This window comes from Vigna unguiculata, chromosome 7, assembly GCF_037176805.1.
Source record: "Vigna unguiculata cultivar grain cowpea cultivar isolate G323 ecotype 2 chromosome 7, ASM3717680v1, whole genome shotgun sequence".
NCBI lineage: Eukaryota > Viridiplantae > Streptophyta > Magnoliopsida > Fabales > Fabaceae > Vigna > Vigna unguiculata.
In genome coordinates this window covers 43,325,440-43,347,809 of record NC_140798.1, presented here as the reverse complement: position 1 = coordinate 43,347,809, position 22,370 = coordinate 43,325,440, and the positions used below count along the sequence as shown (strand labels likewise).

Sequence of the window (22,370 nt, the reverse complement as noted above, 5' to 3'; positions counted from 1 at the left end):
ATAAAGAAATGAGTCAGACCCCAGATTATATTAATAGTCGACATGGGCAAAGATCAGCCACAAAATTTATTATTATTCCCTTTGAATTGTATTATTACACAGTTAACGATTTAGCGTTAGTCTTTTTCTGCAACACCCCAGTTGTGAAATTTGTTACTTGAGTTTCTCTTAGTGAACCAAAATGAATGGATGCAGAATAAAATAGGTATAATGTAAAAGTGGGTAGAATCCACCAAGTCAAAAGCAAACAGCAGTTGATAAGCATGTAAATAGCATCTTGGATGAGGACCCCGGTTAGAACCCCCAATATTCTTTCCAAACCCCGCAACACTCTTTAGTGTGTACTTAAACACTGTTCCTCATTAGTGAAAAGACGAGCCACAGGAATGAAGGAATGATGCAGTGTACACTGTTTAATTTTGGTGTCAAAGTTACCTTTATCAGTAAAATTTCAATAATGGACTGAGCAAGAGAGCCTCTCAAATTCTATAATGAACATCAATCATTTTTTGTTTGTTCGTATTTTTCCTCAAGTACATAGGCAACCACTATACATCAAACTCATTTTCTCAGGATCAAAAAGGAAAAGAAAAAAATAAACTCAGTTTCTTTTCTGCGCATTAAAAAAATGTTAGTGCCCAATTGATTATTCTGACAAGCCTTCCACCTTCATTCAGTCATCATATATATTCTCCAGAAACAATTAAAAAATCTTGAATAAAAAAATCAACTTCCTGCACCAGAAAAAAACATTGATCATTATTAGAAAGCATAAGTTGGAGATTATTAATAAGCATGTCTCTATAAGAATTAACACCGATGCACATGGTTATTAATGAAAAGATTTATGTGCAAAAAAATATATGTAGCCATGTGCATTGGGGTTAATCCGTAATAACATAAAGTGGAACAAATCGCCAGGAAGTAGTACCTGATGACTGTGAAGGACAGTTAACGATCAAAGTATGGTGAGACACTGAAAGGTTGAGTGTACGTTAGTTGGGTATCAAAATATGCACATTACCGAAGCTGGTGTATGAGTAGCTACCAAGATTATGATGATGTACTGTACTGATCATGTGTTAGGCAAGGCATGGCTGTAGCACCAAAACTACAGATTATAAGCTGACAAAGATAAAGTAAAGGTAAAATTAGACAAAGAAGCAGGCCAAAAGCAGCACGAAGAAAAGCATGAAAGAGAAGAAAACTAACCTTTTTCGGTATGTGGGAAATGGGTTGTCCCTATCTCCCTCCATGAATGAGTTTTCTTCAAAGTAATTCCAGCATGGTAATGGGGGACCAATTGCTGCTCAACAGTAATAGGTGGATGTAAGATTTATAATTCAGGGGAAAAGAATAATTGTATTGACAATAAGAAAAGAACAAAAGGACTTCAAAGCAGAAAAGATTGTGATATATAGGCTTTTCAGACAATTCTGTGAACATATTCTATTCATATTGGCTCCCGAATTCATGAAACCAATTTGAATATCTAGTAAAGCAAGATACACTTAATGGCCAACATCGTTTTAGTATATTCTTTTAGACTATATGTTTTCATTGCACTAGCAGGATCCACTCTAGTATGTTCAACCCCATATAAATCATTTACAGCTTCAGAATCTAGTACTTTTGCTCTAGCCAACAAGAAAATTAAAAAAAAGTTAGGGACCCTTCGGCCAAATGGGCAAGGTCAGGTTTGCTTAGGGCCCTGCACGTGTTTTTTAATTTTTTCTATTTGTAAGTGCTTAGAAGATAAAAAAATAAAAATAAAAATAAAAAAACAACTCAGGTATAGATATTACTAGTGTACCTGAATATGGAAGGACACGTCTCATATCCCAAACTCGTTTAGAAAAAACTCAGTTCAGTATATCCACCGGAATATGGCAGAAGTTCCTCCACCTCAATTCTTGAACGAGAACAACTCATTGTTTTCTTCAATCTGCCATGAGCTGACTCAACCTCAGCCCAAAATATGCCATAGACAGGTCTGTGATCTGAAAACTTTGATTCCCCACGGACATACGACAACTGATGTAGACCTTCTCCATACCACAAAATACGGTCACACCTATGAAAGAAAAATATTTATATAAGCATAAGTAGCATAAGCTAACAAAATACAACGTAAAATATGCTTTGCTTCATAATTCATAAGCATTGTTTCATATGAATGATACTATAAAGTATTCTTTCTTCTAAATTCCTATGATGTGGTGTGATAAATGATGATCTTACCAAGCAGGGGTTCTCCTTTTCTCTTTGGGGTGCATATCGTCTCCAGCATATCTATCTGAATTAGTTGAATACTTGTACGTTGGAGGAAAATATATCTTTCCTTCATTCCACCCCAGAAACACACGACCTCTTTTCTGCTCTATTCTCAACTGCCATCAATGCAATAATTGAGATTCATTACGTATATTCATACAATAATGTTACATTTTAAGTTAAACAAGGAACAAAGAATTTATATATCATGTTTAACAGACATACTTGATCATTCTCTAACAATGCTCTCCAATTTTGCATCTCAACAAGTGCCTTAGCAGAACGGTAGGAGAGCGCAATCCGGTAGTTCAAATCTCCAAGCCATATAATTCGACTAAATTGAGAAAATGCAAAATCTCAGTTAAGTGTAAAGAAAAGCAGACATAGGGAAACAGAATTGTGCGTAATACTGAGACACGAGGAGAAGGTGATATATTAGCAAAGGGGGCTTAAATAACTGACATTATTAAAAAATTAAATTTTAGATGAATGTGGGTAGACTCTTACTCATGATCAAGGATTGTCTGTGGAGACTTATCATTGTCCACACCTTGAACACGAGGAAACCTTGTCTTTTTAAGAATCTCCATAACATCAGAATTTCTTCTTAGTTCATCACCCTCTTTCTGTCCGGAGGTTAAATGGCTACAGATAAAGCAAAAGCTTGTTTCATGCAAAGACATACTAATTGAGATGGATCCCTGCAAATACAAGCCAACATAACTCCTTCATTCAAGCATATTTCATGAAACCATCATGTTTTTCGTGAATTGATCTAAGGAAAAACAAATATTGAGAATATGACTTGACTTAAAATTTACCTTGTTTCCCAGATAGCCCATCAATCCTCTGCCAACACAAGACACTTTCATGTTTTGAACATGATCTTTCAGTTCACTTCTCACCCATATTGTAAGATATATTCCCACCATTTGCTTACTAGCAACAAGGCAGTACCTTGAGTGACCTGGCATGGCATATCCCTCTTCATTAAAGGAAGGTCCACCTCCACCACGGGACATTGGGGAAAATAAGACTGTACTTGGTGAATCCCCAAGGCCATTGTCATCGTCAGATGAACCCCATCTTGAGTAGTCACTTGGTCTTGAGTAGTCACTTGCCCTGGAATAATCACTAGGCCTGTAGCCCCATCTAAAACTGGGATCAAAGTCACTTGGCCTGTGACCAAAAATTACACGATCACAAACGCTGTATCTTCGATCCAGCCGCGGCTGCACAACTGAAGGATCATTGTCCATTCCCCAACCACTAGAAGTTGTCTGGAATGATCGCCTATGGAAGAAAGATGAGTTCTTCTGCCTTGCTGATCCCTCAAAATCTGCATTCAGCTCCACAACTGGCTGAGGTATGGGAGATGGTGTATAGCACCCACTACTTCCACTGCTGCCAGGAAGATTGTTTAAAGTCTTTCTGATGAGAGCCAACCATTTTTTAGCAGGGCCATTGTCTTCTGCCCCTAAGATATTACCAGCATTCAAAGGAACTATCTCTTGAAATCTGCAAGGGACAAGTAGAAATTGTCATTGGTAACTGTGAATGCTACCTTTGATGGAAGACTACGTTGACAAGTACCAATTCCTACCCAAGAACATAAATGTCAGCGGGTGATGAAGAGTGAAGCCAATCATCTAAATTCAAAGTACTTGGAGGGGATCTTCCAGCTACATTCCACGTAGCTACAAAAATGCTGCTTCCGCAGAAAAGAGAGACACCAATGAGAATTTGAACATGGCCTTTTTTTTCAAAAAGAAGGTAAAATAAGACAAACGGTATACCTGTAATTCTGCACATCTATAATTCGAGGGTGGTCAAGATTCATTCTTGCTCGCCTGCCCTGATCTGTGCTTCTGCTAAACTTCTCTGTTCATTACAACGAGTGGTTGTAAAGATTTTGTGTAAGAAGTCGGCATTTAAATAACACGAAGGGCATGGTTCAAGAAATGAAATGAAGGCAACTCTATACCTGTTTTGCTCTTTTTGATTGTGCATGGCTCTCTCTCAGAGAAGCTATTCCTACTTCTGCATTCCACGTCACCACCTGCACAAGGAAATTAGGGTTGATGCATCAAATTCACGAAAAGAAACTACAGTGACTGAATTTATATCAAGAGGGAGGAAAAAACAGAATTGTATTTGATGAACATATATTTCAGCTTATGGTTTCATTTTGTTTGGATGCGAAGAAAGTGTTGAAAGAAAACAAATTAATGAGAACATAAAAACTCAGGAAAACACAATCTATGCCTAAGAGAAAGCTAATTAAGTATTTAGGATAGCTTGATCTTTTGCATTAGACAACAACAAAATCAGACAGAACGTGACGTGACGACTGATCTCAGGCTTCAATTTTTCTTTCGAAATGGTGATATTCATCCAGACTTCGACTGAGAATTTGTTCAAGACCTAACACTGCACAGTTCTATCAACACAAATCTCACGTGTAATTTATTCCTGGGCTTGTTTCTCCCTTAGAAACTGATCACTAGTTCAAAGTGAATTTTGAAGAAAACCAACACCTACCTCCATAAGTAGCACCGTCTGCTTGGGAATCATCAGTCTTGCATTTGATATTAAAGAACTTCCTGACCATTTTCTTTGACCATGAGAGCTTCATGAAGCAACAGAAAGACGAAACAGTCAACAACTTGCAATATGCAAACACCAAAACACTCAGAATGTTGAATTTCATTCCCCTGGGAAAAAAAACTAAAAAAGAAAAAAGAAATCTTTATATTAGAGGATATTGGCAAAACCTTGCTTTTCTTGGAATTCTCATCTCTCATTTTCGCAAACTTCTACTTCATGCAGCTCTTGAAGCTCTCTGATATATTTCTGTGCAGCTTAGAAGTATATCTATAGATCCAAAACTTCTTTGAATTTGAAATAGCAAAGTATCATTGGTTGGGAAGCCCCTTCTCCAATCTCCACACTATGTATCTATGTTTTGGAGCTGAGGAAGAAGACGAGGGTCGCTTGTTGTTCTCAATTGGAGAGAAAATAGGTTAATTAATGAAGCCGAGAAAGTTAAAGAAAAGAGGGGAAAATGCGTTGTGTGTGTTTCCTTGGTTTCCTCTTCTGGTGCGCTATGTACGAGCTCTTGCAACACTACTACTAGAAAGTATAAGAACATGGAAACAAACTCCCATAAATATGAAAGCAAGCGCCACCAACTGAAGAGAGAGACAACACTTTAATGCGTGGAAGTGAAAAGAGATTCTGAAGTATTAGAAGAAGACAATGCAGCAAGCATATAGAGGGAGGGAGGGAGAAAGAGAGAGAAAGAGAGACAGAGAGAGAGGCTCCTCGTTCTCTGCAACCACAGGAAACAAAGTATCGAATTTGAACAGAATAAAGCGCAGTAAAAGAGAGCATAGAAGAGCTTTATTAGTATTTAAATAACAATATTTTAGTGACAACCTTAGCTCAAGACAAGGGGGCAACGGGTAGGTGGTTTTTTGCTTTAAGGCTTCTGCATAAAACGACCCGGTCAGCTGATCAAAGCTGCCCTTGGTCAGCAAAGTGAAGAGGGGATGTGAACTATGAACTGTTATGTGAGATCTACCACTATTCTCCTATTCCCGTTCCTAAACCTGCATTCTTCTTCTAGTTTTTTGGTCTTCGAATTAAAGCAAAAGCAGTTAAAGAAGGAGAAGGGAAAAAGAAAAAGATAAAGGCCTTGTTTATATTATGTTATTGTGTTGTATTCAATTATTGGTCAAAGAATGTTTGGAAGAGAAGTAATAGTAAACCGATGTAGTGTGTCATTCCTCTATAATAATAACAATAATGAAAACAATTGTCTTGTTTTCTTGGGCACGCGAATGAACCTTTCAAAAATTTAATTTTGTCTTTCTTTGATATGCCAATGCCAATGCCATGTTATGTTATGTTATGACCAGATATTAATTTTGTATGGTTCAATTCAATGTGACGTTTGATTCCATAGATTGGTGTAGGTATGGTGCCACTGAATATAGGGCGTGTTGCGTTGCATAGCAAATAACTTTGAGGCCCTTTTGGCTCTGACCTAGCTAGTCTTGGAATGTCTTTGGAAACAATGGCAACTTACCCAATTTTATGGTGTTGGGGATTCCTTTTCCCTTTCCCCTCCCACCCTTCACTGCTTTTAACTCTTTGAAGCTGCCGCCAACTATGATTTTCTCTAAATCTTATCATATTCATTATCTACAACAACTCTGGTTTACACTTTGGAACGAAAAACCCATGCAGTACCATCTTCCACCATCTTTTTCCTTTAATTCCTCTAACACCTTCAATACCCAATTTCCAAAACAAAATGCCCTTTTGCCTTTCGCTCCCAAGTTTGAATTTTGGCCATGCCTTTTTCTCCTACCGTTCCTAAATCTCCTCTGGGTATAACTCTCATACATCACTTTGAAATTTAGTTTTGGGGATCAAGATTTAAGAGTATTAATAAATTTAAAAATTGACTTTTTCTTTCTGTATTTTCTATAAAGGTGTTTATGGAATTATATTTGCCTTACAAATTTCATGTGTCTTGAACCTCTTCAAAGATTGAGGGCCTAGCCCCACTGGCCACCAGTCTGTTCCCTTTTCCACAAATTATTGGTCTTCAAGTATCTTATTAGTCAAAACTCTTGTTGATATGAAATAGAAAATGTATTAAGTTGACAGTGCAATACTGTTTATACTATTATTATCATCAGGAAAATAATAAAGTATCTCCTCACAGAAGTCCACCACCTAAATAAAGCATATTTTTTCAAAAAAATAAACTTATTTAATTAAAAACTACAAAATGGACCTTTAATGTATGGATATACACAGTACTCTAACTTATTAGAATTTAAAGATAGTGTATAGTTAATTATTATATTTAACTTTAAGATAAATTAACTTTATGGATTTTTTTTTTCCAAAATAATAATAACCTAAACTTCACTAAACTTGTATTCAATGCAAATAAGAGCGGTGGAACTTTTCTGACATGAAAAAAATAATAAAGCCGAAAGAAAAATCAGCTGGTGCAGCTGCGCTGCAGAAAATAAGACAGAAGAAATATGGTCAAAGGTATGAGAAGAGTCTCCACTAAGTTTGAATTTGTTAATTTCAGAGAATTTTGGGAGTGATGCAGGAACAGTGATAGTGTGGTGGGAACAAACCAAACAAAATGGGTCTAATCAAATCCCGGGGAAGTAATTACATTAAAGAATGCGAAAATATGCATACATAGAGCTACGAGGTGGTAGCAGACAGCAAAATTAACCCAACTGGGGGAAGCTCATTTGGAATTTCTCAAATACTATAATAATGAGTAGATGATTTGAAATCAAGGCTATCTAATCAGAAAACCATCATCTTATTTTATTTCCACCTAAATTCAAAAATATGTTAACAAATTCAAGTCATAATTCCTTGTAATCAATCTGAAATAATTGAGAATATACCAGGTTTAATTATTTAGTTTCGTGATATAAAATTATATAAGATGATTTGAAATGAATAATGTGAAGATAAAAAAGGGTTAAGATGAGTATAATAACATAGGTGTTGGGTGTGCTTTTGCTTTATGTGGGAATTGTGGAGCATGGTTATGTTTATGCATGGTTGAAGGTGGGTCTTTGGGAATGATTTATGAGACAATAGGGAAGAGAAGAGGGGCCATGGAATAATCCAAATAAACTGGTAAAGGTTGCAAACATGAGAGAGAATTGGGCCATGCATAGTAATTGCATATTTAAAGAACAAAGAAAAAGTGGTCCCGCATTTTAGAACGTGCGATGCCATCGATCAACTTCAACTATATATCTTAGATTATTCAGAAGCTAAGATAGCATTATATAGTATCTTCATCATGCTGGTATCTAAGCGGAACCAACCATATTGGATTCAATACAATATCATCAAAAACGGATATTTCGATACGTGTTTAATTAGGAATCTCACTCTTATTTCACAATTTTCATTTAATTACCTTCAACTGCTTTAGTGAATTCAAAAATAAAATAAACAAAGTTGTAAACTAATATTATTAGGAGAAATGTTGTTTTTATCAATTTTTTTTTTTTTGGTTATGTATACAATCAATTCACTATTTTTTATAATAGTAATAATAATAGCAAGTGAATCAGCTAATCATATTTTTAAATATATAACTATAGTAGTGTTTAGTGGTATGTTATTGTTCTATTATGTATTAACCTTGTGATAGCTACTGTAAGAGACATAAGAGGAAAATAGTGAAAAGTTGGAACGCATAATTAAACCCACTTATCATAATTCATCTTCTGGAGTCTATCCAAGTGAAATAATTAACTTGCTCTTCATTGCGGAAGACGTGAGAAGATAGAAAAAAATAATTAGGGGAATAGGGGTAAAAAATTGAGTTAAGATTAAACTTATATTTAAATTTAGCTTAGGACAGATTTCTTTTATTTAGAAAATCCTCAAATCTAAACTTTAATAAAAAAATGAAAAAAAAATTCAGCTATTTAAAAAGTTTTTAAACCTATATTTATTTAGATAAATATAAATAATAAATTCTAATAGTATCACTATTATAGGGCTAAATATGTTTTTGTCCCCTTTATTTTTAGTGAAATTTGGAATTAGTCTCTAATCAAAACTTTGACCCAATTTAATCCTCCACTCTAAACTAGGTGAATTTAGTTCTTTAAACCAAATCTTGTTAAGTTTATTTCACGTTTTAAAACGCGTGTTTCATGATAACATTTGAATTATTTACACTATTTGACCCATTTTCATTTTAGTATTAGCTTAGAAACACGTTTGAAACGTCAAATAAGTTTAACAAAATTCAATTAAAATGACTAAATTCACGCATGCATGTAGAAAGATGAGAGATTAGATTGGTCCAAAGTTTCTAAACTTTACTAATTTAAATTTTCTCTAAAAGTTAAAGGACAAAAACATATATTTAACCATACTATTAAATTACCTTTGTGATGATATATTTATTAAAATAATAAAGTGTAATACCCCACTCATTAACTAACCAAAAACAAATATATTTGGGTTAAATATGTTTGTAATATTTAGGTGTAAAATTGGAATTCGTTTATCTCCTTCATTTTTTATATATTTTTTGTTCTTAAAATTTAAAAATAAATAAATATAATTCTCTTAATTTAACGGGTTAAGTCCCACAACGAGCGCAACCCTCATGTTTAGTTGTTAAGATTGAGTTTGGAATCCTGAACAGACTGCCAGTGATAAGCTGGAGGAAGGTGAGGATGACGTCAAGTCATCATGCCCCTTATGCCTTGGACGACACACGTGCTATAATGGACATGACAAAGAATCGCAATCCCGTGAGGGTGAGCTAACTCCGAAAACCCATCTTCAGTTCGGATTGTAGGTTGCAATTCGCCTGCTTGAAGCCAAAATCACTAGTAATCACCAATCAACCATACAACAGTAAATTCGTTCTCAGACCTTGTACACACCGCCCATCACACTACGGGAGCTGGCAATGTTAAGTTTTTCCTTTTACAAAATAAAATAGTATTTCAAACTAGCATTGAAGGTTGAATATATTAAATCATGTAAACACCTCGAACACTAATTTAAAATTGTTTATTAAAAATAAAATGATTAGGTGAAATTAAAGGGGGTGAAAACCACTTAAAATAATTTTTGTTAAAAAAATGGATAAAATTTATTAGGAAAAAAAAAAATTCCTCCATTTCGTTCTTGTTTATACATGAAGATAATATGCGTTTCAATTATACAGCATACTTTCTTATTTTTCTTATTTATTTTTTATTTCTCTTAAACTAAATTCTCTTGAAATTCATTATATTTCTCGCTTACTTTTATCTATTTGTCTTCTTCTACAATACATTTTTAAATATTTTTATATTTTAATTTTGCACTACTAACATTTGGCACGGTTTGCAAAACAAGATCATGAGAATGTTTGTTTTGACTTTTAAGAAATAAATTTATATTCAAACGAAATGTAGTTTAAAAAATAAAAATTATAAGAATTATATTTTTAAAAATATACACCGTGCAAAATACCATCTTACAAGTGAAAATTCTTAAAATTAAATAAAATTTCCTTCTTTACAATTATTCACGATTGATCTTGTGTGACATGTGAATCATTCTCATCGTCGCGAAAATATGAAACATATCCACTTTACTTAATAAGTACAATTTTCAGCGAGTAGTTATTTTTATTTTTATTTTTATAAAGATGTGTCCAAGAGAAAATTCTAATGATTCTTTCATGAAACAAATGTGGAAATTTTTTGAAGCCATCTTAATAATATTCCCAAAAATATTCGAATAGTCCTTTTATAACAAACTGCCACGGCGCCACTAGTCAATAGAATGGCCCTACATCAACTTTAAAGTTTGTTTCTTAAACTTGCTTTTATTCTTTATTCAATTTTTTGTATTTCACTTTCTTTGGGTAATCCACAACTATCATTAGCTCACTAATTGCTCTCTCATAAATTCCATAGTATCTGTTCGGATTTCAGTGAAACAAAAAAATGAAGATTCCTGTGTTGGGTAGGTGTGTATATATATAATCTGAACTTAGCACAATCTAAGGTGAATTATGAAAAAAAAAATGGTAAACTTCATGCAACATTTTTTTTAACATAACGCATAGTAATGAAGAATAGAAAGATTTTGCAAGAGATGTTCAAACTTATAACAGGTTCGTGTGGAAAATGACCGAGACATGAAAAAGAGAAAGGCAAAAGATATATTACGCAGAGATTGAAATAATTAAAGAGACGATATATGATACAATTTCTTTTCTACATATAAAGCAATCCAATACGTACTATCACCATAAAGTGGTATCAAGGGGAACACCGTCCCTGAATATTCAACAAAGACATGATGAATAATGTTACAAATCAGTGCAATATTTTCACGTAAATATCCTTGCATTTCCACCACTTTCTTATTTGTGCAACTTTGAATTTAGCACTATGGGATACTCATCATCATCATTCAACAACAAGAAAAGAATAGGGAAAATAATATATGCTGGAGAACCACTAGTGTGTTTGATCAATCAATGCATAGTTATTAAGTATATAATTTAATATATGATATCTTAAATTTATATACTATATATTAAAGTGATATTCTTCATTGGGTGTTGAGAAAAATGATTTGGCACTATTGAATCAACCAAACAGTTGGAAAACACTTAATGGTTGGAACTTGGGATTGGGACCATATGCATTCAATTCGTGTACTCTCAGGTAGGTATCATCCATAACGGCCAAACACAAACTCCATAATGGTAATCACAATGGTTAAGATAAAACTCATGCACACGTGTAAATATAACATAAAACTCGTTAATGCTAATGTCTGAAGTCGAAAAGTTTTATGAAACAGAAAAGAACTGTCAAACACTATTCTAAATAGACAATTCCATCTCGTGAATTCGTTTTGAAAAACTAGGGCTATTTAAAAAGAAAACGAACTCCCAAGTTAATTGCAAGTTATTTAGTTTTTCTTAGATCAGTTAGTGATAGCAGCAGGTTTATTCTGATTGTGATGGTGATGTTCATTAAAAAAACCAGTTCTTAATTGTGTATTATTTTCTACAGTTATGTATATGTATAAAAGTATATGCAGAAAGTAATTAATTTGTATAACAGTCTTTTAGAATATTACACATTAATTCCATTTACTTTTATATTTTAATATATCATTTAAGAGTGACATGATTGTTCAATTATAAGGTAGGAATATATTTTTTTTCTTCATTACTATTCCTGGTAAATAGAAGATTGATCATCTACACTGCCAGTTTCCGAACTAGCAGGGTAAGACAGTGTCATTTTTATGGGGTCAGAGGGCACACATTGTGATCACCAAAAGCATTATCGAAATAAAATAATTAATAATAGAGTAGAGAGTTGGAAAGATTATAAAGAACTTAATTGATATTACTCAATGATCTAAAAAAAAAGAAAATGAAGTGGTATACAACGTGGTTTACGTAATCCATTTTTGTAATGTTGTCGATGATAGAAACATTATAGTAGAATGTGTTTGGCATAAGGAAAAGGTCAAAAAAAAAAAAAAAAAAAAAACAGAAAAAGAAGTCCAAGAAGATCTGGTTGTTGCTTTTGCTTTTTGTTTCCCGAACAACGCACCTTGTAAAATCGGAGGCAAAATTATGTTTTACGAGGCAGTCAAAGAGATAAGCATTGGATTTTTGTTTGTTTTTTTCTCCTTTATTTTCCCTAATGCCTTCCAATTTGATTCTTTCTTGCTTTTTCTGCTTTGAGAGAGACCCCACTGTGTTTGTGTCTCCCTTTTTTCTTTGCTACCCTCAGGTTTTAATCTCTTGGGTTTTTGTTTTTGCGTTTTGGGCACTTTAGTATTCAAAATGTGACAAAGCTTTCCTCACCGGTCACTGTCTTTTGCATTAAAGAGAAACCATATGATACAGAAGCATAGTGTACAAAATAAGTATGAGTGTGTATGCCTCTGATGTAGACCCTCTCTGCCATATTCATCCTTCTTCTTCTTCTTCTTCTTCTTCTACTTCTTCCAAGGTTAAAGGAACAATCTACCTCTTATCTCTATTTTATGCTTTCTTTTTTGCTTTTCTAGTTTTTTAGGGTAACCAAACCAAACCAAACTAATATCTGCACAATGCTTCGTATAACAATTTGTATCATAAACAAGTACCGGTCAGTGCTGAAATCATAAACATATACAGTTCCTCCAATAGAATTTTCCTTTGATCATTACATATATAAAGGATAAAAAAATTGTCATAATTAGAAAAACATGGTTGGACCAGTCGTGCAGTTTTTTGTCCCTTTCATTACTCTAACTCGCCTCTATTCCCATTCTAACCATGCTTAATTATTGCTCTCATAAAAAAAAAACTTAATAATAACTTATTTTTCATAAAAAAATATAATATTATGATTTTCATCTTTTTACTTCATCTTTTACTTTGTGACATGGTTTAATATGAATCACTATCTTTTTATTTAGAAGAATCAATGGTCCACATTAAGCTACCTAACAGAAAATACAGGATGAGAGTAAAAAAAATAGGAGTCATAGTATATTTTTCTTGTATTTATGTTAATGAATTTATAAATATAATAAAGTGTGAATATGATGAAATGAGATGAATGAAGTGATATAATTTAAAAATGTAACTACTTAATAAGATAAATATAGTGCAAGATATCTAAGCTTTAATATATCACAAAATTTAAAAGATTTTATTCTAATATAAGTTAAAGTTCTCACATGAAAATGAAAAATTTATACATCAATTAAAAGACTAAAATTTTTATCGTGTTAAGATTTTAGGATGAATTTCACATCATATTATTAAATGAAACTAATTTGGGTCTTATTAATGTTATATTTTTACAATAAAACCTTTCTATAGACCCATTATTATCTAATTCATAATTTAAAATAATGATTATAAAAATAATGTAAAACCGTTCGAAAATAAGTATGAATTAATCTTCTATGATTACAAAAAAAGAAAATGATATTATGATTCTAATTTTAACTTTCAGCCTTTACTTTATTCATAAAAACAAACTAAATAAATAAAATATAAGTTGTTACTATAGTGATGTGGTGCTTGAGCAAGATATTCGGTTAAACAATTTTTCTTTATAGAAAAGAAAAACAACATTGGTTACCAACATTTTAAATATATTTGTACAAATTAATTTATAATATGTGAATTTAACTATTGTTTTGGTTATAAAAGTTTTGGTCTATAACAAATTTTAAATGTTATTTTAAGCATTATAAATACATTTTTTCTGTGATATTTATACAATTTTCTAGTAAAAATATATTATGTTGTTAAATTTGTGTCACTAATAATAGACAATACTCTGTCACAATTCATTCATAATATTTTTCATTATTTTGATTTAAATCTATCGATTATATAATTTTGATTATTAATTTACTCTAACTAAAAGACAAAATGATCAACATTCAAACGTAGATGAAGAATAATTTTTTTCCCAAACAAGTTACGTTTTCAAGGGTTTGGTTATTTTTCCTAACCTTAAGTGTTTCTAATTTATATTAAAATACAATTAAGATGTTAAAATGCATTACAATTTACAAAAGTTTAAGGCTAGAATTTTTTAGCAGATCAGACCCAAAGTACAGTAGTTTTTTGTTGAACTTGAAGTTTATCAGTCACGTGAAGCAATAAAGAATTGACATAACATAGAGGGATTATTGAAATTTTGAGTTTTTCTTTTTAATTTTTATCTTTTCAATTAAATGTGGAAAATAATTATTTGAAAATTGAAGAATGTATTAGAGGACATTAAAGATTAATTATTAAAAATTAATATATAATTCAAAATATTTTACTTAATTTATCTTATTAAATATTGTAATTGTAATAAGACAGAAACATATATAAATTTTGATATCAAATAGAGTTTTTCTAATCTTATTAAAATAACATGTGGCTATTAAATTCATAATTTATGGTTTACTTCTCTGGAATGTAACATCAATTTTCTTTCTCAAATGAATATGATAACGATTATTCTTTGCTTTGTGATCAATATTACACTCAAGATATGATATTTGATTCAAATTCACTCAAATCATCAATATATAGATAAATTAATTAAGTTTAAACCCACTACTTTCCACGTGATATAGAATAAAATTTAACATGATCAATTGTTTATAAATGAATTGAAAAGTATAAATAGTGAAAACAATAATTAAACGAATGGCTAAGTAGTGGCCACTTGGGGAATTATGTGAATTTGGTTAAGTAAAGCATCATAACTTTGTCTCTCTCTATCATAACATTGATGGACCCAAATTAAGTTTCCCTCATCCACCATCCTTATTCATTTTCTCAAGTTTTGAATTTGGTTCTTATAAACAATGCGTTTTAAAATAAAAATTCAAATCTTGTGGATCATAAGCTTTGTACACTGACTTTTCTTTAGATAATAAATGTCTTGAGAGTTGAGACAAAGATGCAACTTTGTAGTTTGTACATAAATATGAAAGAGGCATTATGTCAAATACTTTCAATTCATCTATGATTTAATTGACTTGGAATAGAATAGAACCACCTAAACCAATCAAAGCCTTTTCCCTTCTTTGTCAATTGAGAAAATAAAAATGGTGATACACATGTTTTCTCTTTCTTACCATCTTTCCCATCACACTTCTTTTATATATATTTTTCATTTTCTACTTTCTCTTTCAGTTTCTAGAGTGTAAGTTATGATGTCCTCATGTGTTTATGAATTTAAATATATGAGTTCAAATATGATATTATTTTTCAATGATTCTTATCATCATCTTATGAAAAGCATATCTTAATGTTTTTTTTTTAGAATATACTTAATATGATATTTTTCTCAAAAAGTTAGGGTTAACCTAACTTTCAATTCGTATTTAATGTATAAAGTTAGCTATTAATATTTGTAAGCTTACTAATGATATCTTTTATCATTGTAATTAATATTTTGGATATTTGATGCGAATAATGATTTAATAAATTTGAAAATTGGCAAAGTAGTTGTGTATTTTCATTGACAATTTGTGGTGGTGATGTGTTGGGGTGTGTATTTCACCCATTGATAATGGCTCTTGAAATTATGGAGTATTTGACTGCTTCACCATGCTGTCGTTCATCAACTTTCCACGTATCATTCCCATTCATCTTCATCCACTTCTGCTATATTAACGTTACCAATTATGCTTATACCCATGTAAACTCATAATATTTAGATTGTGATTTAATTAATAGATTAATATGTAATCATTAATAGTTAATGGAGCAGACATGTTTCCAATTTAGATTTTGTTAAGAAAAACTATTAGGAGAAGAAACTTAATAGAGAGAAAACTAATCAATTGATGGTTTTGTTCTATATAAGAAAACTACAAATTTAGATAGTATATTTTTCTCATGTATTTCTTTAGTTTTTTCTTTTAATTTTTTTTTAATATCTTTGAAGAAATATTTATGTAACCGATATATGTTGAAAGAATGTTAGCCCTTTCAGGCACGTGATTCTGGTTCATACGACCGGTTTAGTTTAAAGCTTTTTGTTCTTTTATCAAGTAAAAATTGTGCTTAGTTCCTACACTTTTAAATGAATTAGTCTTTACATTTTTAAAAATAAGAGTCTAGCGTATTTTTTAGCTATGTTATATCAAGAAATATTAAATTTAAATATAAATATAAACAAGTTTTAAATACTTTTAAAAGTTGAAAGATTAACTCATTAAAAGTGAATGGACCAGAACTGAATTCGAGGAAAAATACTTAAATTATAAACATTTTTTTCTTTTATAAATAATTACTTTATTTTATTTCAGTATTTTAAAATATTTATGTAATAAAATATTGAGAATAAATTTTTTAAATAAAATAAAAATGATAAATAATTTGTAATTATTTGCCAAAATCAGATAAAATTTAAAATATCTTAAAATTACAGAACATCTTAGGAAGGAAATAAGGTAATGTTGGGCCGGCATTTTTTAACAGGCTGAGTATTTAGGTGTAATCACATGGCTTTTCTACCTGCACCTTCATTTTTTTCTTCTTGCACCCTCATAAAATCTTACAAACTCATGTACTTCCTGTTTTTTTTTTAAAAATATTTTTCGGATGGGATGTTTTGGAAAGATTTTCGAAATATGTTTTGCAAAACATTCAATCCAAAAAGTATAAAAACTACATTTTGAAATTGATATTTCAGAAAATATTTCCGGATCCAATAAATATTTCACTGTGTGCCGCTGTAGCTGCTGGAGATGCACAACTGCTGTAGGTGTGTCACTGTTGGAGATGCGATGTGGTTGGAGGTGCAGCTGCTATTTACAGTGGAAGAAGAGGGTATAACTGGAATTTCATTAACGCTGTGGAGTGCATGAAGTAAAAAGTAGGTGCAGGAAGAAAAGCACGTAATGACATAGGTTCAAACCAAACTGAAATTCTAACCTAATTCCATTCATTATATGCATTTGATTCATGATTTATTTTATGTCAAATCTACCCCATAAATCCTGTCGAAGGGCGTAATACAAAACATCCATTGTTTTTTGAAACTACGTTATTTATTGCAAAACTAAAAATAGGCAAGGGAGTGCCACGTTTCTTCGGGTGCTATCAGCTGTTTTTTCAGTTTGGCACAGCAACACGCTACATAATGACATAACAAGAAAAAACAAAAGAAGTGTAAGGTGTTGTTGTTTTTTTTGTTTTTTTTTTCATGTTTCTGTATCACATCCTTAGAAGGTTTTGTTATTGACAATAGGAATTTCAAAAGGAACACATAAACAACTCCACTCATTACAACTTCTGATTGTTCCCTTTTAAATCAGTCACTAGTCAGAGATTAAAGATCACTTGTGCATGCCAAGTAAGAAAATGGAAGCTTAAGGCAAAAAGTTAGACATATCGTTTGGATTATTATAGTTTTTTTTCATTACAGATAAAAAGATACTTCAACAGTTACATTCATTTGTCTTGAACTTTCCCATATATTGCCTCAGCTATGCCTCTGATAGTGTTGGGAGTAGTCCTGCAGCACCCACCAAAAAGAGAAGCTCCGGCATCACGCCACTTGCCTATGTAGGATACAAAATCATCCTCTCCTAACTCACTTGATTTCTACAAGATAAATTTCAGATTATCAATCTGGTGATAATAATAAACTAAATATCACATTGTGGTGTTCGACAAAAATGAGCTCTGTCTAAACCACTAAAGTGTCAAATGTTTGCAGAATGTGTGTTAATTTGCTTTCAGTAACTGCAAAGAGAGAAGTAGCAACTCACCACCCATTGGTTGCTCTCAGAAATGTAAGTCTCTCCGCTGTTGGGATATACAAGTACTGGTCTACTTGTTGCCTTTAAAATGGAGTGTTACAAAGAAATATTAGTGAGCTGTTACTGGAAATAATGCAAAAGTTATTCACGATAATATAGCAAATTAGCACATTTTGATAGCGTAGTGCAGAGTGTTTATACAAAAGTTGCACCTTCTTAATAGATGAAATCAATCCATGAATAAATCTAGGAGCAGTACAGTTAACACCAACTGCAACAACTTGTCTGCATGAATCAGCTATTGAAGCACATTCAAAGATGGAATCACCACTAACCACATTGCTTTCATCCTTGCAACTAAAAGAAAACCACGCAGGAGTTTCTATGCCTTCTTCGTCGAGAAGTTCAGCATAAGCCTATATATCAAATTGTAAACAAAAAACAATGGCATTGCTGAAAATCAAGGTGAAACTAAGACAAAATTGCAATGGTAGTCTACAATTTTCTATGATATTAGTAAATGATAACTCACACAGCATTTTGCACACTCCATTGCATGATATAAAAATAAAGTAACGAAACAGGTGACTTTGCTTGATTGTTACTACACCACCAGGGATTTAATAAAATACCTGTGCCTCCAGCTTATTTGGAATTGTTTCAAAGGCTATTAAGTCAGCTCCAGCATCAACAAGAATCTTTACTCTTTCCCTGTGAAAATCTTTCAGTGTCTGAACAGTAACAGCAACACCATAGTCTCCACTGTGAAGAGAGACAGAAAATCAGTATAAACACGTATTCAGTAGTTGTTAAAACTTATGGTAAAGCATTTTTCCTATAACAAAACCATGAATATCAATTGAAAGTAAAAAAAAAAGGTCGAACTTTGGTGACTATTTTGACACTCACACATATTCAGAGCCATCTGCCAAATACGCTCCATAGCTTCCCACAGAAGCAGCAACTAAAATGGGACGTTTCCTATATCTTTCATTTCTCATAAAGTCAGAAGAATCTTTGGTACACCTATCATGATAAATTTCTCGAGCCTCAAGTGCAATCTCTACACTTCTTCTGAGCATAGTTACACTTTCTTCTCTAGAGAACCCTTTAGCCTCAAAACCTTGAATAGTGGCCTGCACCCCAACCCCGGAAACGAACCAAAATTAAAGTTATATTGCATTAATATTATTGTAGGGATGAAAAAAAGCTTGAGATGATAATTACCTGATAAGATGCTGTTAATATTATGTTTGCTCCTGCTTCGAGGTAATCTAGGTGGACCTGTCACATGGTAGGTAAATTGAATTTATTGAATTGAAGAGCATTTATTAATATACAAACAGAAATAACGGTTCTATTATATTTTCCCCCCATTTGTACTACAGTATAATATTTTATATTGATATCAAATTATAATAAATTTTTTTCTGAACTCAGTTATCTGCTACAAAGATAGATAGAGATAAGCGAGAAATTTTTTTGCCAAAACTTTATAGAAATGAATATGTTATATATTCTTTTATATAAAATCGAGACAGTTATCTTTCAAAAAGTTAGAATTATCATGAGGGTGTTCATGCCAATACCTTATTTCCTTTTCTAAAAATTTTCTGAAAATAGGGAAAAAGATAAAACTAAAGAATGAAATTCTTTATTTATTAATGTGTCTTATTATTCCTGCACAGTTATAGTATGGTAATAATTTAAATTTTATTAAATAAAAATATACTATTAAAGAGAAATATAACATTAATTATTAATCCATTAATAGAATATAAATAGTTAATAAATATTATAAATAGTAGTTGTAAACAGTGTACTATGCGTGTAATGTTTTGTAATGAAATCCCATGTAGGCAACCATGTCAGTCTCATCCATGAGATAGGTTCTTCTTATTAAAGTAATGATTATCTTTTATTCCTATTAAAGTAATGATTATCTTTTATGAAAGTCTGGTGTATCTTATCTAGATCAAACCAAATAAAATTGTCAACATTCTACAATAGACAGGTTTCTTTTGCTTTCTTAGTTTCATTTTCCTTTCATAGAGTCATTTCTGTTCACAACTTTTGTGTAGGCTTTTTTATCATTAATTTACTGCATCATCATCCAATACTTTTCTGGTTAGATAAAACTAACCTTTCAGATAATTAGAATTTAACATTTTTTAGTATAATTAACCATTTAAGTCTCTTAAAAAAAAATCTTTATATTCTAAAAACACGAGAACTAGCTAGTGTGAAATATATAATCATAATACCATAAAGTAAATAAATATTGAAAATCATACTGGAACACAGTAAATAAAAGTTTTCCTATTATAAATTCTTAAAAAGCATCTCTTTTAAATAAAGCTTAGACAGTTTCTTAGCCATTAGTTAGCATTTACTTTCATTAGCCATTGGCACACAATATTGTTTTGAACATAAATAAGCATCACCTTTTACAAAAGAAAATAAAAAATACTGCTCCAAGTGGAAATTGAAAAAGGTGTAAGAGATAATATTTTGTCGAAAAAAAAAAACTTGATTCTTTTGCATAAGCACATATATTTAAAATCTTGAATAAAAACAAATAAAATAAAAAGGTTTCTTGAAACAAAATTCTAACATTTTTTATATAAAATCAGTTTGTTTAAATTTAAAAATAAAAATAAAAAGTAGGTAGAATTATTGTCTTTGAAATGTTTACACTTAATGCCAGAACCCATAAGACCATAACACGTTGACACTATAGTTTGCCACGTGTGCATAGAAAATTCGTTACTGGTCTTTTCTCTTACGTAATTTTCTTTGCTCTTTCATTTTGAAGTAGGTCTCAGGAAGGGAAATGATATCTTCATATTTTAATATAAAATACTAATATAAATTATCTTAGCTTCCATACCTAATAATGATTTTCTTATCGTGTATTTTCAAAACACAACTTTGCTCTCCCCTAGGAAAAACCAGAAATGATCATCTTTATGCACGCAGAAACATCTAAGAATCAAGATTCAAGATTACAAAATAAATCCAGTGGCTGTGGTAACCTATGAACAAACATGCATTGAGAGAAAAAGGTTGCTGAGATGAGATCATAGCTACCAATACAATTTTTAGAACTAAGAGCGGAAGAAATAGAAAAATTAAATGAGTAATTAAAGACGAAAAAGAAGAGAGAAGAGAGAAAAAGAAGAAGTACCCTTCGGACAAGATGTGATGATGAGTTAACAAGGCATTTGGCACTCCAAAGTTGGTCATTGAGGTCTGCACCGTGACGTTCTAGTTCAGTGGCAAAGCCACCGTCAATGACGGCGGAGCCGCCACACTCGTCAAGAAAATCCCTAAAAAACGACGAAGCTTTCTTCCCTTTGAACCCCATCACACTCACGTGGCGTGAATATGTTTAATCTGGAAGATGAACAACAAAAGAGAGTTTTGAGGTCTCACTTGTCTCTTGGATGATAAAGAAGTTGTCAGGTGCCAACTTATATCTAACGCCGATTCTGCTTCCACGAGAAGGATTTAGGGAAATTACAATTATAACCCCAACAGGGTATTGATTCTCATTTTTCGCCATTCCTAGGAACCGCATGATGTCAGAGTAATTAAGTTTCGTATTTCTATATTAAATAGAGTTGAATTCTTTATTGGTTTTTTTTTATTATTTTATTGTGTTTTTAAAATAGATTATTAATTTTAAAATTTTAAATATATTAAAATTACTTTTAAAATAATAAAATAATATATTTTTAATGTTTAATATAGGATAATACACGAAAATTCAACTAAAAAACCAGAGTAACCACACACAAACTTTGGCTTTATTAATTAAGAGCTCACAGTCAACACTTTAACCACGATCTTCAAAAATATTTTGACTGTAAAAGTTTTATTTATAAATATATATAAATTCAAGGAATCAAATATATTATAATTAAAAATAATATTTTAATTCATATGTTAATTTATACATAAAAAGAATTAGAGACTAAAATCCCCTCCGTCCAAAGAAGGTCCGCAACAGACTTTAACGTTTAATTATTAATTTGATTAATGAAAAAGAAGAATGATATTCTTGCATCCGTTATTTGTATTTTTAATAAAAACGTTTTAACAATTAATATTTTCGGTGTTCTTTTGTTTAAAGAGCATTTGTTTATCAATTAAACGCATCTGATCCTGATTTATCTTGTCAGTATTTTGCTTCAAAAATTATATTTATTATGTTGCAGGTTCCCATTGTGGGCGTGAAAACAAAAACAAATTCATTGTTTTCG

General features: G+C 31.5%; 1 protein-coding gene and 1 pseudogene across 5 annotated transcripts; both read right to left on the bottom strand.

Moving 5' to 3' along the window:
• Nucleotides 1-484: 484 nt before the first annotated feature.
• LOC114189795 (type IV inositol polyphosphate 5-phosphatase 7-like) lies at nt 485-5,664 on the bottom strand. Of its 4 annotated transcripts, none has more exons than XM_028078486.2 (14): nt 5,049-5,664; nt 4,816-4,903; nt 4,259-4,333; nt 4,071-4,155; nt 3,878-3,982; nt 3,096-3,792; nt 2,782-2,975; nt 2,500-2,608; nt 2,242-2,390; nt 1,814-2,074; nt 1,213-1,306; nt 1,049-1,097; nt 932-976; nt 485-734 (listed from the first exon to the last, which is right to left on the bottom strand). In XM_028078486.2, exons 1-10 carry the CDS (start codon nt 5,076-5,078, stop codon nt 1,852-1,854), a joined length of 1,755 nt encoding a protein of 584 aa, XP_027934287.1. In that variant the 5' UTR covers nt 5,079-5,664; the 3' UTR covers nt 485-734; nt 932-976; nt 1,049-1,097; nt 1,213-1,306; nt 1,814-1,851. The 4 variants fall into 4 exon arrangements, with proteins under 4 accessions (XP_027934287.1, XP_027934284.1, XP_027934286.1 ...); XM_028078483.2 differs by having other exon boundaries at nt 1,049-1,125; nt 5,049-5,663; XM_028078485.2 differs by having other exon boundaries at nt 932-1,097.
• A 12,048-nt stretch (nt 5,665-17,712) lies between these two features.
• Nucleotides 17,713-21,565, bottom strand: LOC114192805 (homocysteine S-methyltransferase 3-like; annotated as a pseudogene). Its single transcript, XR_014996431.1, has 7 exons — nt 21,293-21,565; nt 19,333-19,389; nt 19,015-19,241; nt 18,738-18,867; nt 18,318-18,521; nt 18,115-18,186; nt 17,713-17,947 (listed from the first exon to the last, which is right to left on the bottom strand). The product of XR_014996431.1 is annotated as a homocysteine S-methyltransferase 3-like (transcript).
• Between the last annotated feature and the right edge of the window lie 805 nt (nt 21,566-22,370).

Coding starts and splice junctions, on each gene's coding strand:
- LOC114189795 (XM_028078485.2), bottom strand. CDS start 5,078: ATGAGAGATGAGAATTCCAAGAAAAGCAAG. Junction 4,156..4,258: donor AATCAAAAAGAGCAAAACAG/GTATAGAGTTGC, acceptor TGTAATGAACAG/AGAAGTTTAGCAGAAGCACA. Junction 2,609..2,781: donor CAGACAATCCTTGATCATGA/GTAAGAGTCTAC, acceptor TTCTCAATTTAG/TCGAATTATATGGCTTGGAG.